The sequence below is a fragment of the Protobothrops mucrosquamatus genome, unplaced genomic scaffold (assembly GCF_001527695.2).
Source record: "Protobothrops mucrosquamatus isolate PMUCROS unplaced genomic scaffold, P.Mucros_1.0 scaffold_193, whole genome shotgun sequence".
NCBI lineage: Eukaryota > Metazoa > Chordata > Lepidosauria > Squamata > Viperidae > Protobothrops > Protobothrops mucrosquamatus.
The window spans coordinates 9258-26537 of NW_015386269.1; the positions used below are offsets into that span (position 1 = coordinate 9258).

At 42.2% G+C, this 17280-nt stretch overlaps 3 protein-coding genes across 6 annotated transcripts in view; 1 reads left to right on the forward strand and 2 right to left on the reverse strand.

Moving 5' to 3' along the window:
• Positions 1-10310, reverse strand: part of LOC107295338 (phosphoacetylglucosamine mutase-like) — a 13463-nt gene extending 3153 nt beyond the window's left edge. Inside the window, exons 1-7 of one of the 2 annotated variants that reach the window (XM_015824651.1) lie at positions 10278-10310; positions 9403-9666; positions 8009-8193; positions 6522-6589; positions 5292-5425; positions 4363-4558; positions 1277-1434 (exon numbers count right to left, since the gene is read on the reverse strand). In XM_015824651.1, coding sequence (XP_015680137.1) covers positions 1277-1434; positions 4363-4558; positions 5292-5425; positions 6522-6589; positions 8009-8193; positions 9403-9606 — 945 coding nt within the window. In that variant the 5' untranslated portion in view covers positions 9607-9666; positions 10278-10310. Of the gene's footprint in view, positions 1-1276; positions 1435-2902; positions 3099-4362; positions 4559-5291; positions 5426-6521; positions 6590-8008; positions 8194-9402; positions 9667-10277 lie in introns of those variants that run through there. The other variant, XM_029285849.1, reaches the window with a different exon arrangement.
• Positions 10311-10481: 171 nt separating this feature from the next.
• Positions 10482-15298, forward strand: RWDD2A (RWD domain containing 2A). Of its 3 annotated transcripts, none has more exons than XM_015824622.1 (4): positions 10482-10629; positions 11762-11837; positions 12905-13129; positions 14232-15298. In XM_015824622.1, exons 3-4 carry the CDS (start codon positions 12926-12928, stop codon positions 14904-14906), a joined length of 879 nt encoding a protein of 292 aa, XP_015680108.1. In that variant the 5' UTR covers positions 10482-10629; positions 11762-11837; positions 12905-12925; the 3' UTR covers positions 14907-15298. The 3 variants fall into 3 exon arrangements, with proteins under 3 accessions (XP_015680108.1, XP_015680115.1, XP_015680099.1); XM_015824629.1 differs by lacking the exon at positions 10482-10629 and adding an exon at positions 11134-11196; XM_015824613.1 differs by lacking the exons at positions 10482-10629; positions 11762-11837 and adding an exon at positions 12341-12395.
• A 1002-nt stretch (positions 15299-16300) lies between these two features.
• The window catches only part of LOC107295293 (NADP-dependent malic enzyme), a gene marked incomplete at its 5' end in the record, with an annotated part of 48027 nt that continues 47047 nt past the window's right edge, over positions 16301-17280 (reverse strand). Inside the window, one exon of the mRNA XM_015824604.1 lies at positions 16301-17025. Within this exon, the coding sequence (XP_015680090.1) occupies positions 16858-17025 (168 nt within the window). The remainder of the gene's footprint in view (positions 17026-17280) is intronic.

Here is a 17280-nt window from a genome sequence, read left to right on the forward strand (position 1 = left end):
TTGGGTTATGAGTAAACTCTAGAGTATTGTTATTATTAATAGTTTATTTTAATGGAATTTTTGTTAGTTTTAATTATATGATATTATTATTTTTAATATTAGTATTGTATTGTTTAATACTTAGGTGATGAATACGTTTAATTTTAATTTGTTTAAATTTGTGTTAAAGGGGAGTTAAAGCGCATTATGGATTTGGTTATTTTAATAGTTGGTTAATGTTAGATAGATTTTGATTATTATATTTATAACCCTGTGTTCAGCTCTGGGAAGTGGGGGAGGGGGAGGGAGGGGTTTTGGGGTGGGTATGGGGGTTTATACTGTAATCTTCATAAAATTTTTAATAATAATAATAAAAAAAAGATCAACAGCACTGCCCTCCCTTTTTGGATGGAAGAACATGTTAACTATTAACCGAACCTACTTTTAAGATCAAGATTATGCAAAAAAAAATTACGTTTATTAATAGTACAAGCTAGGTTTCAGAGCATATATTAGATTTATTTTTACAGTTAACATTATTTTTAGATTGTATAGTATAACTTTGATTTAACAAGGCCATCAGGAGAGGAAGTGTGTCATTAAAGCTAACCACCTGTAATTCTATAACTTAATATCATCAATTCTAGTGGTATCAATTATGATAACGGTGTGTACTACTTCAGAAAAAGTTTGACTATTATTTGGGAGTGAAGTCCAAACTAAAGTTTAGTCTGCTCCATCCAATTTCCTCTGAATGAGGGTCTGTAAAACTAAGGTTTTATTGCAAGTTCCTGTGAATAAACCAGTCTAGGTTTATATGTAATTTTGGTTTACGCAATTTATAAATCTGTTTTTAATCCACTGAGGAAATGCCCTATCTGACCCCATCAATAATTCTGCTCTGCTTAATTTTCACTGAAACCCAAGAAGCAGCCAATTGTTATATTTTGCAAAATGCAACACAGCTCCCATCCAAACAGTAGCATTATACTTTGGGGAACAATAATTTACTGTATTTTTCTTAAAATAAATTCTCAATAATTCACTGTACTTTTCTCCAAAGGAATTCTCTTATCTCTTTAAAAGATAGGTGACTGTACAGCTATTATTATTATTGTGGGAATCCGTTTAGGAAAAAGAAATAAGAATTTTTTATAATGGCATTTCATTTGCATATTCTTTCCACATAGAAGATATTTCAAATGTACAAGTATTTGTGTTCACTGTACACCAGGAAAGATCTATTTTTTCATCATGGTAGTGTAGAATAATGCTTTAACCAAAGGAAATCAATTACCTTTATCAGAAGTTCTTTAAGAAAAGTGCTGATTAGAGTTGCTATTTTATCTCCATCTAGAAGATGGAAATGGCCAACAGAGTCTACATAGTAGTAAACAATTCGGTCAGCATCACCATCCAACGAGCAGCATCTCTCACCAGGATTCATTTGTAGTCCTAACAAGCAAGAAAACAATGCAGAAGTGTTCATTGGTAAGAATTTAAGCAGGGGTCCCCAACCCCCGGTCCATGGACCGATACCGGGCCACAGCATGCCAGCAACCGGTCCAAGCAAATCCCCATCCACGGGATGCAGGCAGCACACAAAACCATGCTCCCTCCAGTCCGTGGAAAAACCTCTCTCCATGGAACCAGTCCCTGATGCCCAAAAGGTTGGGGACCTCTGATTTAGAGAGTACCGTAAACGTCATGGGTTTTACATACTTCCAAAATAAACTGCCGAATTAAACCAAGAATGGGCAACATATGGTCCTTTAGATGATGTTCCGCATCCATGTGCCCTAGCCAGTATGGCCAATGCAAGCAGGTCGGGTTACAATCTAGCAACCTTTAGATAAATGTTTATTGGTCACCTTTGAGTTGTATAGATAGTGAGGCATAGATATTCTCTGCGGTAAAAAATAACAATTTTAAGTTTCCCCTTCTACTACAAATCTACCAAAGGGTCAGAATGTTAATAAAGGGGTGCAACTGATCTACTGAAGAAGTTCAGCTCCTTTGCATGCACTGAAAGGAACTTCTTCAGCAGGATGCATGAATGGAGCTGGTATTGTCAGGATTTTAGCTCCACTTCAGCATCCTGCCAAAGGAATTCAGCTCCCCTTGGCAGGCAGCTTTTTCAGTCAGACCTAGAAGCAAGGAGACCTCTTCAGCAGCCATTTGCAACTTTTCCAGACAGCTTCCCCACTGCCTTTCTGGGGAAGCCAACAGAGAAGACTGCAAATGGTAATCACATGATCACCAGGCATTTGACCACCAGTCATATATGCCAACAGGTTGCCGAGCACCCAAATCTCAATCATGTGACCATGGGATGGGGATACTAGGGTTTTATAAAGCAGTACTAATACTTCGCGTGATCTTGATTCTATGCCTCTGTTTATACAACCCAGGATTGTATTAGCTTTTTTGGCTGCTGCTGCACACTGCTGGCTCGTTGTCAAGTGATCGTCCACTAAGACTCAGAGGTCCCTCTCACAGTTACTGTTTTTGAGCCAAGTCTCGCCCAATCTGTACTTGTACCTTTGATTTTTCCTGCCTAAATGTAAAACTTTGCTTTTCTCCACATTAAAACTCATTTTGTTGGATAGGGCCCATTGTTTAAGTTTGTCAAGATCTTTTTGGATCCTGAGCTTGTCTTCTGGGGTGTTGGCTACTCCTGCCAATTTAGTGTAATCTACAAATTTGATGAGTTCCCCTTGTATTCCTTCGTCTAAGTCTACTAATGAAGATATTGAAGAGTACTGGGCCTAAGACGGAGCCTTGTGGTACCCCACTGCTTATTTATTTGTTTGTTTGTTTCTTATTAGATTTGTTTGCCACCTGTCTCTCTTTGAGGTGACTTTAGGTTTGGGGATAAATTTATTAAATATTTTTAAAAAGGCCTAGTCTTCTAGTGTCCTACCTACAGGAGGCTTCTGGTGAACTTTGACAAAATCAGCCCCACACATGTGGTTGAGTTTCCCTTCCCTTCCATCATTGGCCAAGTGGATTGCCAGGGTCTCTGAAAGATGGGGTTCCATTTCCTTGAGTTTTAGGGCTCCTATGCCATTTGCACAGTCGATCTTCAGTCCCCCACGGCCATCCCTCTGGGGAGCAGCCTGCAGAAAAAAAACCCAAAAGGTAGCTCAGGAAAGAAGGGTGGGTAGACTCCAGCAGGTTTCAGGGAGATGAGACTTCCAACACCCTAGAGCAGGGGTAGGCAACCTCGGCTCTTTTATGACTCGTGGACTTCAACTCCCAGAATTCCTGAGCCAGCCATGCTGAGGGGAAAGGGAGATGTTTCCAAGCTGAGCCATGCTGGCTCAGGAATTCTGGGAGTTGAAGTCCACGAGTCATAAAAGAGCCAAAGTTGCCTACCCCTGCCCTACAGGGCCTGTCCTGCCACTACAACGTTTTTTAATTACCGTACATTAGTTTCATTAAATAGCTCATCAGAGGCTAAGAACGTATTTTACAAAAATAACAAGTCCAGGCTTATAATATCATATATGAATTTCAGTAACACGGCATTGGGCACTATAAATAAAAGGTGCAGGAGAGTCCACTGTGGCTTGTAGGATTATACATCTGCTTCAGCAAAAATACTTTACACATATTTAAAAGCAAGTAGAGTCAAGAACAGCAAAATTTCCTAAGAAGGTTCTTCTTCGGTAGGACAAAAAGTCCATTCTGATCCATTGAGAGTGTTGATACCCTAGCTGGGGTTATAGATATTCTTAAAAGGACTCTCTTCTAGGGAGAACATTTTTCATGCATTTTTAATAAATGCCCTTAAGAATCCAAGCCAGATCTTCTCTTTAGGGAAGATGGTTCTTTTTACCTGCACCGTAAGCTCCAGAAAAGCCTTGGAGAGCTTTTGATAATAGCCTTCCACTGTTGGTGTTCCATAGGTGCCATGAGTGTTGTGACAACGGACCATATAGTGTAACTGTGGAGTTGTTACTAAGCCATAGTCTAGTAAGAGAGAGAGAGAGAGAGAGGAGTCAAGCATTCATTTACCTATAGCAGTGATGGCAAACCTTTTAGAGACCGAGTGCCCAAAAACTGGCCCCGCCCCTGCTCCACCCCCCCCCCCCCCCCCCCCNCAGGTCCGATGCCATGGATCGCTTTAAAGGTGGTAACTAACACCTTAAAGCGCACCCGGAAGACCACTGGTAACCAGTGCAGCTCGCGCAGCAGCGGTGTTACATGGGAGCGACGAGTCCCTCCCAACACCGCCCGCGCGGCCGCATTCTGGACCAGTTGGAGTCTCCGGGTGCTCCTCAGAGGGAGCCCCATGTAGAGGTGACTTTGAGGTGACTTTAGGTTTGGGGATAAATTTATTAAATATTTTGAAAAAGGCCTAGTCTTCTAGTGTCCTACCTACAGGAGGCTTCTGGTGAACTTTGACAAAATCAGCCCCACACATGTGGTTGAGCTTCCCTTCCCTTCCATCATTGGCCAAGTGGATTGCCAGGGTCTCTGAAAGATGGGGTTCCATTTCCTTGAGTTTTAGGGCTCCTATGCCATTTGCACAGTCGATTTTCAGTCCCCCACGGCCATCCCTCTGGGGAGCAGCCTGCAGAAAAAAAAACCCCAAAAGGTAGCTCAGGAAAGAAGGGTGGGTAGACTCCAGCAGGTTTCAGGGAGACGAGACTTCCAACACCCTAGAGCAGGGGTAGGCAACCTCGGCTCTTTTATGACTCGTGGACTTCAGCTCCCAGAATTCCTGAGCCAGCCATGCTGAGGGGAAAGGGAGAGGTTTCCAAGCTGAGCCATGCTGGCTCAGGAATTCTGGGAGTTGAAGTCCACGAGTCATTAAAAAAGCCGAGGTTGCCTACCCCTGCCCTACAGGGTCTGTCCTGCCACTACAACGTTTTTTAATTACATTAGTTTCATTAAATAGCTCATCAGAGGCTAAGAACATATTTTACAAAAATAACAAGTCCAGGCTAAAAATGTCATAAATGAATTTCAGTAATACGGCATTGGGCACTATAAATAAAAGGTGCAGGAGAGTCCACTGTGGCTTGTAGGATTATACATCTGCTTCAGCAAAAAATACTTTACACATATTTAAAAGCAAGTGGAGTCAAGAACATCAAAATTTCCTAAGAAGGTTCTTCTTCGGTAGGACAAAAAGTCCATTCTGATCCATTAGCTTATGCTTTGAGAGTGTTGATACCCTAGCTGGGGTTATAGCTATTCTTAAAAGGACTCTCTTCTAGGGAGAACATTTTTCATGCATTTTTAATAAATGCCCTTAAGAATCCAAGCCAGGTCTTTTCTTTAGGGAAGATGCTTCTTTTTACCTGCATCGTAAGCTCCAGAAAAGCCTTGGAGAGCTTTTGATAATAGCCTTCCACTGTTGGTGTTCCATAGGTGCCATGAGTGTTGTGACAACGGACCATATAGTGTAACTGTGGAGTTGTTACTAAGCCATAGTCTAGTAAGAGAGAGAGAGAGAGAGGAGTCAAGCATTCATTTACCTATAGCAGTGATGGCAAACCTTTTAGAGACTAAGTGCCCAAAAACTGGCCCCGCCCCTGCTCCACCCCCTGCCCGCCCCCACCCCGCCTGCCCGCAGGGCCACTCACCGCCTCCAGGGCCCGCCACAGATCGCCCAGCAGCGCCATGGCGGCCATGCCCTCTGCCCGCACCCTGCAGCATCAACTGTGCGCAATGGGGTGTGAGGGCAGAGTCTTGTCTACGCTGTCTGGCTGCCATGTCCTTGGCTGCACGGCCACGCTCGGGGGCGACTCTCCTCCAGGGGGGCTGCTGGTGAGGGGGTCATGGGGGGGAGGCAAGGCTGGGGCAATGCCACGTGTGCCCACAGAGAGGGCTCCGAGTGCTGCCTCTGGCACCCGTGCCATAGGTTCGCCACCACTGACCTATAGCAATAGCACTTAAGACTTATATACTGTCCCACAGTGCTTTACAGCCCTCTCTGGTCAGTTTACACTGTCAGCCTATGGCCCCCAACAATCTGGGTCCTCATTTTACCGACCTCGGAAGGATGGAAGGCTGTGTCAACCTTGAGCTGGTCAGGATCGAACTCCTGCTGTGTGGGCAGAGTCAGCCTGCAATACTGCACTCTAACCACTGCGCCACCAGGGCTCCTCATTTACCTGTGCAAAACTAAGGCCCTTTACCAGAAAAGGGAAGTGTAATCATCCAGATTTTGTGGAACTACAATTCCCAATAGCCCCGTCCAAAAATCAATTCTAAGGAATGCTGGGAGTTGTAGTGAACACATTTGCAGGGCTACAAGTTCCATTCCTGCCTCGCACTGAGTCAGGCTGCTGGCTAGGTGAGGTGTGTATTATCTATTAGAAGTGTGAATAGTTCTCCCGGGTTTCAATTAAGTCTTTTCCAGCTCTGGAGATTTCAAAGACTGAGTCAGAGACCTCTTGCATACAAAGCATCATTCTTCCCCCAAGTTCCAGACTTCCCAAACAGTTTCCTTACATCTACACAGACCAAACAGGAGAAATCTCAACATCAGGATAAGTAACTGAATGGCAATCAAAGAGCAAACGTACCCTGATATTGACCTCCGAGGGCAGAGACACCATCAATTACTGATTGGGATAGCTCCTTGCTGCTTGGCCTGCAAGCAGCACATAGAAACAAACAAAGGCTTTGTTAAAAATGCTACACCAAAGTACAAGCTAAAATACAAATATTTGTCAAATAAGATTTCTTTCTGCAAAGGGAAAAAATGTTGGCAGCTGAGCAACTCAGAGAGTGTAATAAATAGATGCCATAAGAATCATTGGGAACACCGGTGTTCCCAATGATTCCTATGGCATCTATTTATTGCACGATATATTTTATACGTCTGCTTCCCATCTTTTTTCTTTACAGCACTTTAGATGGCTTATGTGGGCTGGTAAAGAGTGACTGCCTTCACCCAGGTAGGTGTCTGCCAACAGACCTATATTCTCAGGTGCCATTGCTCAGAGAGGGCTAAAGCCAATTCTGAGCTGGATAAAAGATGCCCTTGGAAAATGCAATGGTGCTGAGGAAGGGAGGAACTGGCCTGTCCCACTGCAAGGAATCAGGCAGGCCACCACAGGGAAGCACAGAGCAACAAGCGGCTGCATTAAGAACCACTTGTTTCATGTAACATTCCAGTTACTACAGATAGTCCCCAGGTTATAACAGCAATTGGGACTAGAATTTCCATTGCTAAATGATGTGGTCATAAAATGGGGTGTCACATGACTTTAGCAGTCCCAGCAGTCCCTTCATTAAACTTCTCTAGTTTAATGAAGAGAAGGACTAGGGGTGGCATGATAGCAGTGTTCCAATATCTCAGGGGCTGCCACAGAGAAGAGGGAGTCAAGCTATTTTCCAAAGTGCCTGAAGGCAGGACAAGAAGCAACGGGTGGAAACTAATCAAGGAGAGAAGCAACCTAGAACTAAGGAGAAACTTCCTGACAGTTAGAACAATTAACCAGTGGAACAACCTGCCTCCAGAAGTGGTGAATGCTCCAACACTGGAAGTTTTTAAGAAGAGACTGGACAGCCATTTGTCTGAAATAGTATAGGGTTTCCTGCCTGAGCAAAGGGTTGGACTAGAAGAACCCCAAGCTCCCTTCCAACTATTCTATTCTATTCTATTCTATTCTATTCTATTCTATTCTATTCTATTCTATTCTATTCTATTCTATTCTAGGAATTAAACTATACACATTCCCAGCTGCTTCTTATAAGCAAAACCAACACAAAATACACACATAAAAAGGCATCAGGAAGCCATGGATGAATGCAGGCTATTACAGGTCTACACCACACTCTTCTCACTGTGCTATGGAAGTAAAGTTGAAGGAGATGGATGTATTTAGTCTGCTTGTTGGCACCATAGTAACTATATTCATCCAACATTTTCTGCAAGTATCAAGATCACAACTACCAAAATGTCCAGGTGAATCTTTCATGTGAATTCATTTGATCCCAATGAACAGCCTGATGAACAATATATTACCCTTTGACCTGCAAGACATGTATCGGCTTTCTGGCTTACCGAGTGTCTCTACCAATCACAATGAAGGCCTTGCTCTGAAGGTCCACTGCCTCCTTCTGGCAGATCTCAGTCAGGACACAGTGTAACTGGGGCTCTTCTGCATTCGCCAAGAATGTGGCATGTTCTTCCCAGGTAGGGGCCAACATTTCCCCTGAAGGATCAATCAGCTTCACGCCATTGTCTTCCTGAGGGAAGGCAGAAAATTTTCACTATCAAAGCTAATGGCATGTTTAGAAAAAAGGTTTAGTTTCTATTAAGCAAAGAAATATATTAAAAATGTGTAAAGTTTCAAATTCAAAGTATTTGGAACTCCAAACACTTGCTTCAAACTTAAAACACAATGGACTGTTTTGAATTTAAAATGGTTCGTGCCCATTTTTAAAAGATATAGTGTTTTAAATTGCCCAAGGAAAACTGTTTTGAAGTGCAACACCTTTACAATAAATAAATAAAAATAAAACATTAATTAAATCAATCGCACCAAAACTTGTAAGTAATTTTTCAAAAAGAATGTCAAAAAAGGTAAAATGATTTAATCTTACTGAAAAGTCAGAGGGGGTGCTCCTGTTCATGCTTATTTTGCAAAAAGCACCACTGAACTCAGTGACTTATTTCAAAGTAAACATGCATCATATTTGTGTGGTAAATAATTGAACAGAGAAGACAGAGCGCATTATGAAAAAGTTCCAGGAAGTGCAAGTTATACCCAAACAATGAATCAATCAGATTTAACAAGTAGCTTACACGTAACACTACAAGTAGTTCTCAACTTACAACCACAATTCGGACCAGAATTCCAGTCACAAGTCATTGTGATTATAAGCCGAGCTCCCCAAATGACTGGACCCAATTTTTTGACTATTTTTACAGTGGTCCTTAAGAAACAGTCATAAATCAAAATCACACATTTGTTAAAGGAACCACAGTCATTTAATCCATTCTCCCAAATGGGTGCCTTTTGCCAGAAATCTGCAAAAAAAGTCACACATTGCAGTCATGTGACCGCAGGATAATACACTCAGTTGTAAATTTGAGTCAACTGTCAAGCATCCAAAATACACCAATATAGAATATTTGTAGCTCAGAGTTGAATTGTGTTCAATACTTAAAATGCAGCCATGTGACCAGGGGGAACATGGCATTTTATAATGGTGCTTGATGGGCCACAATCTCATTTTCTTTGGTCACTGCAACTTCAAATGGCTGTTCAACGACCAACAGTAAGTCAAGGATTACCTATATTCTAAAATTATGCTAATTAAAAAAAATATTTTCCAGTTTAAACTAGGCGTCTTAACTGTACAGAGAGATACATTGTTTTCAAGGCCCAAATAACCTTAGAACCAGAGCTCCTACACAAAAGCTGTTCTCCTCTGAAATGCCCAGTTTCTTACTTCAGGGTTATGAGAGGCTGTAACCATCACACCAATAGCGGATTTGGTCTTCTTGGACCTCAGGACAGCCAGCAGTCCCATACGAAACATGACGTGGTCGAGGTTTTCTGCCTTGGAACGGAACCCAGCTGTTCCATATTGGAGGAAAAGTCCCAGAGGTTTAGCATGCAGTTTTGAGTATTTTGTGACTGCTTCGAAATCCATCTCTGTAGAGCCCACAAGAAATAACACTAACTTATTGCCACAAAGTTAGAGGTGGAGATCCTGCAAATCAAAATTGTGCCTTAAATTATTAGGAAAGAGAACGGAATTTCATTCACAATAGAATCTATTCCTTATGCTTTATAAAAAAAAGTAGGTTAAAAATGTTGTGGGTTTTTTTACCAGTATTATTTGCCAAGGTAATTATAAGACAAGACTTTAAAAAGCACAGATCGCAGTACAAAGTGTTGCAACTTCATTATTCACAAGGACTTTGTTCCTTACCCCTGACAATCCCAAATGGCCTCACTGCTTGGGCACCAAAAGGGAAAAGACCGAAACTGATCTTGGGGGATTAGTTACTTTCCTTTTCCATATCAGTCTTTTTCTGGACATCCAGGAAACTGCAAACTAGAGATTCAATTATAGGAGCCCATAGTAATTTCAATCACAACAATCTCCCACAATCAAAGCTATGCTTAAATCAGTGTTTCTCAACCTTGACAATTTTAAGGCATGTGGACTTCAACTCCCAGAATTCCACAGCCAGCATTGCTGGCTTAAATGATTTATTGGCGCATGAGCCTCTAACGCGCATGAGCCTCTGTGGGCAGGAAGCCTCCCCCATTTTTCGGAACGACCCACGACCGAAGCCACCCAAGTGACCATGTTACCTGCAGCGCTCTGGAGCCTGGCAAAGAGACGGCGCCCACTTCTGCGGCGCCCTTCCGGGATCGGCCCAGAACACGTTTCCTTCTCGCCTTTCCCGCATGCACCAATCAGAGGGCCGAGCGTGCGGGGGCCCGAACGAAGCGTGTTGCGACATTCGATCAACACCCAGGCGCCGTTCCAGGGCCGAGCCCCTCCTCCGGCGCCCGGGGCTGGATTGCGTGGCGCTTCCTGCCCCACGTCCTTCATCTGCAGCCATGTGAGCTGGCCGGTCGGGTACGTGCTCCTCTGCCATCAAGCGCGTCGGTCGGCTCCGGGATTTGTAGGACCAGCTCGGACAGAAATCTTAGGCGGAAGGTGGGTTAGTGCCGAGCCAGAGGCTCTGCTTAGCCTTACAATTTAAAAGCGCTTCTTGACGACCACATCTTTGGCCTGGCCCTCCCCGATGGTGAAGACCAGGTCTCCCTCCCCTTTCATAGGTAGTCCTCGACTTACAACGGTTCTTTTAGTGACCGTTCAAAGTTACATCGGCACTGGAAACAAAGTGACTTATGACTGTTTATCGTAGTTAGGATCTTTGCAGCATCCCCCTGATCATGTGATCAAAATTCAGATGCTTGGCAACTAGTTCATACTCATGACCCATTGCTGTGTCCCAAGGTCACGTGATCACCTTTTGCGACCTGCTGACGAGCAAAGTCAATGGGGAAGCCAGATACACTTAGCAGCCGAGTTGCTAACAAAATGGGGCAAAACTCACTTAACAACTGTCTCAACAACAGACATTTTGGGCTCAATTATGGTCATAAGTTGAGGACTACCAAATAGAATGTCAGCAACAACTTCCTGAAAGGAGAAATGAATTGATTGTATGACCTGGAGGCGTGACGCTAACAGATGACCCTGAGATGGTGACAAAGAGATGTAGGAGCTTCTTATTCTTTTCTGCCATGTGGTGGTTCGCAGGCCATTGTTCTGCAACTCAGATCTAGTAACTCTAGAAATGGGGGCTGCTTTATTACTATATTTGGAGTTTTCCTATACATCAGTCAGATTTGGTGTTGCATTATGCACGGAATTGAACAGAGGGCAAGCAGAGCTAAGAGCAAGAGCGAGAAAGTGTTGGGGTCCTGAGATCCCGCCCAAAGAGGACTTCAATTGGCCCCTGTCCCCTAGGAGGACCAGGGGAGCCCCTCTGCTTCTTCCCGTTTTGCGCCATCATGGCTAACAAAGTCATGGAAAGTGAAAATATTTGTTCAACCAAATACTAAAAATAAATGTTAATTAAAATTTATTAGCCACTCAACCTCACTGGACTCAGGCTTAGCAGTCTGCAAGTATGGAACCATTAACACACGTGTACCCTGGAACAGTATAAGAAAATGCTACCTAAGTATACATTGGCCCTGTGTTGCATTTTGCTGCTGCAATTCAAAATACATTTCCAGAATTGTGAAAGTACTCATGGAATTTGCTTTTTTTTCTACAGAACAATAGTAGGCCATTTCAAAATTCTTCTTTAGTTCTCCTGCACAGGATCCTCTCTTGGATATCTCTAAGAACAAGTAAGCAAACACCTCCTCCCGCCTTCCTGCTGGGGGGGGGAGGTGGCAAGAAGTTGCAAGTGCCAGTAAACCTGAGGCGACAGGTAAGTTGCCGCTGCCTGGTGGGAAACAGAGCAAGGGAGTGTGTGGATGGCCGAGGCGGTGCATGGCAAGGCTCGGAGTGGCTGCTGCTGGATGGGAGAGCAAAGCAAGATTGGTAAGAGGCATAAGCGCAGTGAGGCTGGGGGGGGGGGGTATTGTTGGCAGGGAGAGGGTGCATGAGTAGGAGAGACTTAGCTGGCCTGTTTACAACCTTCCATGCCGGCTTCCCCATTAATTTTGCTTGTGGGAAGCTAGCTGGGAAAAATCATAATTTGTGAATATGTGATTTCAGACACTGCAACGGTCACGTGAGCCAGTTGCCAAGTACCAGAGTTTGATCCCATGACAGCAGGGGTACTGGGACAGCTGGAACCTTTGAGGAATGATCGTAGCCCTCCACTTGTTCAGTACCGTCATAACTTCAAATGATCACTGGACTCAATGGCTGTTAATATGACTACCTGTATCAATCTGAGGGTTTGCATCCATTTCTTTTGCCCTTTGGTTAGTACTTTCCAAGCAGCCATTCTTTCTTTGGATCTCTTGAGCAGCCAGGAGGGCATCTTCACTTCCACAATTTTAAAGGGCTTTTCCTGTCTTGTCTTATTTCTTGTGTTTCTCCTTATTGTAGTACATTATGTCTCTGCTGGGACTTGATTTTACTCTGTACTGTCTCTTTTAACTCCTTACAACTAATGCCTAAATCTAAGATTACAGATGAAGAAATGTTTGTGATAGCGGCAAATATCTGTAGCTCGGGTGTAGGATTAGGGTGGGGGTTTGTTCTCCGACCTTGTGGTTTTGTTACCTAGCCTGCTAACGAAACATTCAGAAACCAACCCACAAGCTCGGAGAACGAACCTCCACCCTAATAAAGAAATGTTTCAGTTGAAAACAAAAATCAGGCTCTCCAAACCGTCTCAAGACTTTTTTTTTTGAGGTGATGCTAGCAAAAACTTTATTGATTTGATATCTCCTTTTTCTAGGTGACTGAAGCTGAATCTGTCATGATGTCCAGCAATATAAAAGATAGTCTTGAGCTTCAAGTGGCGGAATTGGAAATGCTTTTGTCTATGTTTCCTAATAAAAGAGAAGTAAGTCTTCAAGATGAAAATATTTTCCAGAATATTCAGAGGTACCTGAACAATACAACTGAAAATTTCCCGCCTAAAATTGAGTATTCAGTTGCTGTTCCTATAAATGAAACCAAGGTGAGACCATTTGCTTTCACTGGTTATTATTATTGAACAGTTTCAATTGTACTTCAATTTAGTAAACATTTGAGAGTCAGTCTCAATAAAATTACTAATTTTAGCCCAATAGGCATAATGCATATTTGGTTGGATTTTGCCTTAGTCGGGTTTTTGTTTTTTTTGTCAGCTATAGATTAAATTATAGTACTGCATTTAGAGATTAAATGATTATAATACAATATCCTGTCTGCAGTGGTTTTGAAGATGTCCCTGTAGATGGCCTAAAAGCTTTTTCAGTTAACAATGCAGCTTCACTGGGCATATTTTTACAGACCTCTTTTGGATATCTGTTTTTTAATTTATATATCTGGGACCCCAAGATAGTCGCCTTCTACATGTTTACTGAAGAATTTTGTTCCATTTCTGAGATGTTTTCTTCTACTTTAAATCTTGAGCTGTGATCTATGATCTAGAACAGCTTCTCTAGATAAATGCAGAAATCCCAGTTAAAGCATCCTGATTATCCAGTCTTTGCTTGAACATATCTATTTTTGCTGTTGCTCCACTAATAACCATGAGATTCAGTTAACTACAGCAACTGGGGCTGCGGAGATTGCCACGCTAAGTGATGTGGTCGCTCTTTATGGACAGCATTGCTTAGTGATGGGAATTCCAGTCCCGGTTGCCAAGGATTACTTGTGTCAGGGATTCAGGAACTTGTACGTTATATCATCTCTGTGTGTTACGCAGTTATCTTAATTGTAAGTAACCATACTTAGAGCTCTGTAGTATGAGGGCATACATAAAAAGACTGAGTGACGGCTGTATAAAGAATTGTTTGGTATACTTTTGTTCTTGTGTATGCACATGTACTGTATGCAGATTAGTAAAAAATATCCTTTATGACATATAGGATATACAGAATATTTGTGGGAAGGGAATAATGATTTTTTTGATGTTTTTATGCTTTAGGTTTTACTGAAATAAAAAAACTTGCATAAATGTATTGTAATTGGATTCCTGTATTTCCTTTAGCGTAGTTTTTCACAAAAAAAATTGCTCAAGTACAAAATAACTCATTATGTTATTTGCCTTTCTCCCCCCCCCACCCCTTTTTTAGGCCATTGTAGATTTGCAGGTGGAATTGCCTCACAGTTACCCCTACGTGACACCACAACTTTTTGCGAGATCAGATGCACTAGACAGGCAACAACAGTTGCAGCTCAATAAAGATCTTACATCTTACATTGCTTCTTTGGAGCCTGGAGAACTTTGTATATGTGCAGCTGTTCGGTGGTTACAGGATAGCAGTACATTCGAAGTACAAAATAGTGAAGTTTGTGAAAGAACAACAAGGAAAGATATAGCCAAAGCACAGTTTAAACGCATGTGGATTTACAGCCATCACATATACCGACAAGAATTGAGGAAAAAGATTTTTGAATATGCAAAGAAATTAAATCTGACTGGCTTCTGTCTAACTGGCAAGCCTGGGGTGATTTGTGTGGAGGGCACAAAAGAAAACTGTGAAGAGTTTTGGCGTATTATTAGATATCCTAATTGGAAACACATTTCCTGCAAGCATCTTGAGACTGGAGAAACAGAAGGAAATGGGGAAACTTTTCGTCTCTTTCAGACCTTTGAGGATTTACAGTTTCAAGCTCATGGTGATTATGGATTAAGAAATGACTATCATATGGACCTTGGTCAATTCCTAGAATTTCTTAAGGTTCATCAAAGTGAGCACATATTTCAGATCTTGTTTGGCGTTGAAGGAAAAAGTCCTGACACTTAGCACAAGAACAAATGTGCTAGGAGGACGGTTCTCAGTTATATTGGTATGAAATCGAGGAGGATTGCTGTGATTATACTGTATAATATGATAAAATAAAATCCAGTCTTTATATATTTCAAAATGCCTACATCTCTGGAGAACCGAACATGACAAGAGTATAAGTAATAAGCAGTAGGGCTGAGCAACCCTTTTGAAAAAAATGCTTTGCAACATGTAATATGTACTTGTCTTCAAATCCATAAAGCAGACATCATATCAATTATTTGGGCTTGTATCGCTACCTATAAACTGCTTCCAGATGGTTCTCTTTATCTTTGTAAGCAGAGAACCCAACTTACTCTAAGAGAGCCTCCTGCTGCTGCTAAGTACATCTTTTAAAGTATGTTGATGAAGATTCTCAGGCATCCAGGTAGAGTTGTCTGGAAGTTGAGTTACGGCATCTGGACTTTTCTTTTTTTGGTTTGAAACATTTCGCTGCTTATCCAAGTACAAGTACAGTAGACCAGGGGTTCCCAACCCCTGGTCTGTGGACCGGTACCAGGCCGCGGCATGCCAGCAACCGCTCCACACAAACAAGCAAAGCCCCATCTGTGGGATGCAGGCAGCACACAAAACCACACCCTCCGGTCTGCGGAAAAACCTCTCTCCATGGAACTGGTCCCTGGTGGCCAAAAGGTTGGGGTCCTTTGCAGTAGACTAAAGAAGCTACTTGAAAAAGCAGCAAAACGTTTCAAAACAAAAAAGGCCACTTGCCATGACTCAACTTCCAGACATCTTTTAAAGAAGTAGCACAACCCTAACAAGTATATTAACACCTCATTCCTATGTTGTGCATTATGAAAGACCGAGGCAGTTCAGCATTTTGAGAAGAAACCACCTCATACTGCAAGTGCACCTGCTGGGGTTTGCAAGTAGTAGTGGGTCACTACAACGGAACAAACTTTCTGGAGAGCTGTTGGCCTGAGACTATCACAGATTATCCTGAAATTCCAAAATCTCTGGTATTCCCCATCTCCCCCTTAGCTTTTTTTACCATTTTCCATGTAATTCTGCTTCAGCTGTGACTCACAGAAACGTTAAAACATGCCTTCTGAGTCAGGAGTAACCTGGGAGAATTTTTAAAAAGGGAGATTGGCACCACAAACGTGAATCTAACTCCCTCACACTAAACAGAGTAGGAAAGAACTGCTAGGAATTTCCTTCAAATGCACTAGGATGGGAGTGAATTACTGTCTTTTCTATATAAAGACTTAAAATGGAATCATCACCATTCAACACCAAACTGTAAAATGGCCAGTAGGATTATTTCATGGTCAACAATTTTGTACTTTTGAATTCCATTGAGAGGAAGAGGGGGGGATCTCGGTGCAAAAGTTATCAATGACAGAAAAGGTTCACTAAATGACACTGCTCATTGATTTACAAGCGACAACCATAGATCAAGTAGGCATAGAATAGTCTTGAGAGGGCACCATTAAACGTATCTGAAAATCTCCCACAAAGGTACGCTAACAGGCAAGTTGACGAACGACGGGAGAAATTACAGTAGCCCTGATAAATTAAACATCCCCAACCATGCTTTTAAGTAATCCTACTGATACATGGTTTATCACAGTATTGCTTCATCTGAATTTAATGGCAAAACTAGTTAACAGAGCCACCATTTTGTACAGATGTCAACACTTATGAAGAATAAGCTTTTACTGAATTTTCCTCCTGCAGTAAGTGCTGCCTAGCAGGACCAAAGAAGAAGGAAATTATTATATCCAAATTATTTTCATTTGCTTATAGGTTTATAATTGTACCTTAAAGTGAAAGAACATTAACATTTCTAATCCCAAGCCCACAGGTTTAAAATACACTGCTGCTAAAAACGGAGTTCTGGGTTAACAAAAGACAGAAATCAACCCTTTTGTGGAGTGCTCCATTGTTACAGTGTTGTGGTCTCTGGTTAAACTTTTCTTGTCTGTATTTTCATTGCTTTTTCGGGCCAAATGTAAGAGTCTGTCAGAAAGCTTTCATAGTCAGTGTTGTACATCTGAGACCTGATGAATGCTTCCTTGTCTTCTGGTTCAGGGTAGAAAGTTGCCGTCTTGTTTTTGTAGGCTAGCTCTGCAATCTAGGAAAGCAAGACAAATCCCTCATGGTTAGAATTCCTAGAGGCCTGAGCAGCAGCAGGATGCTAAATGGGGAAAATTCAAAATTTAAAAACCAGGTATCGGATTCCCATCATACAGCTGGCAATAAATCTGTGTTGTGTCCAAGAAAAGATAAACATTTCTCGGCATCCTACCCTTTGAAAGGAATTGTTACAAACTGTAGCAGTCCTAAACTGTTAATCCACATCATCTTCATTACTGAATGCTGAAGGTTT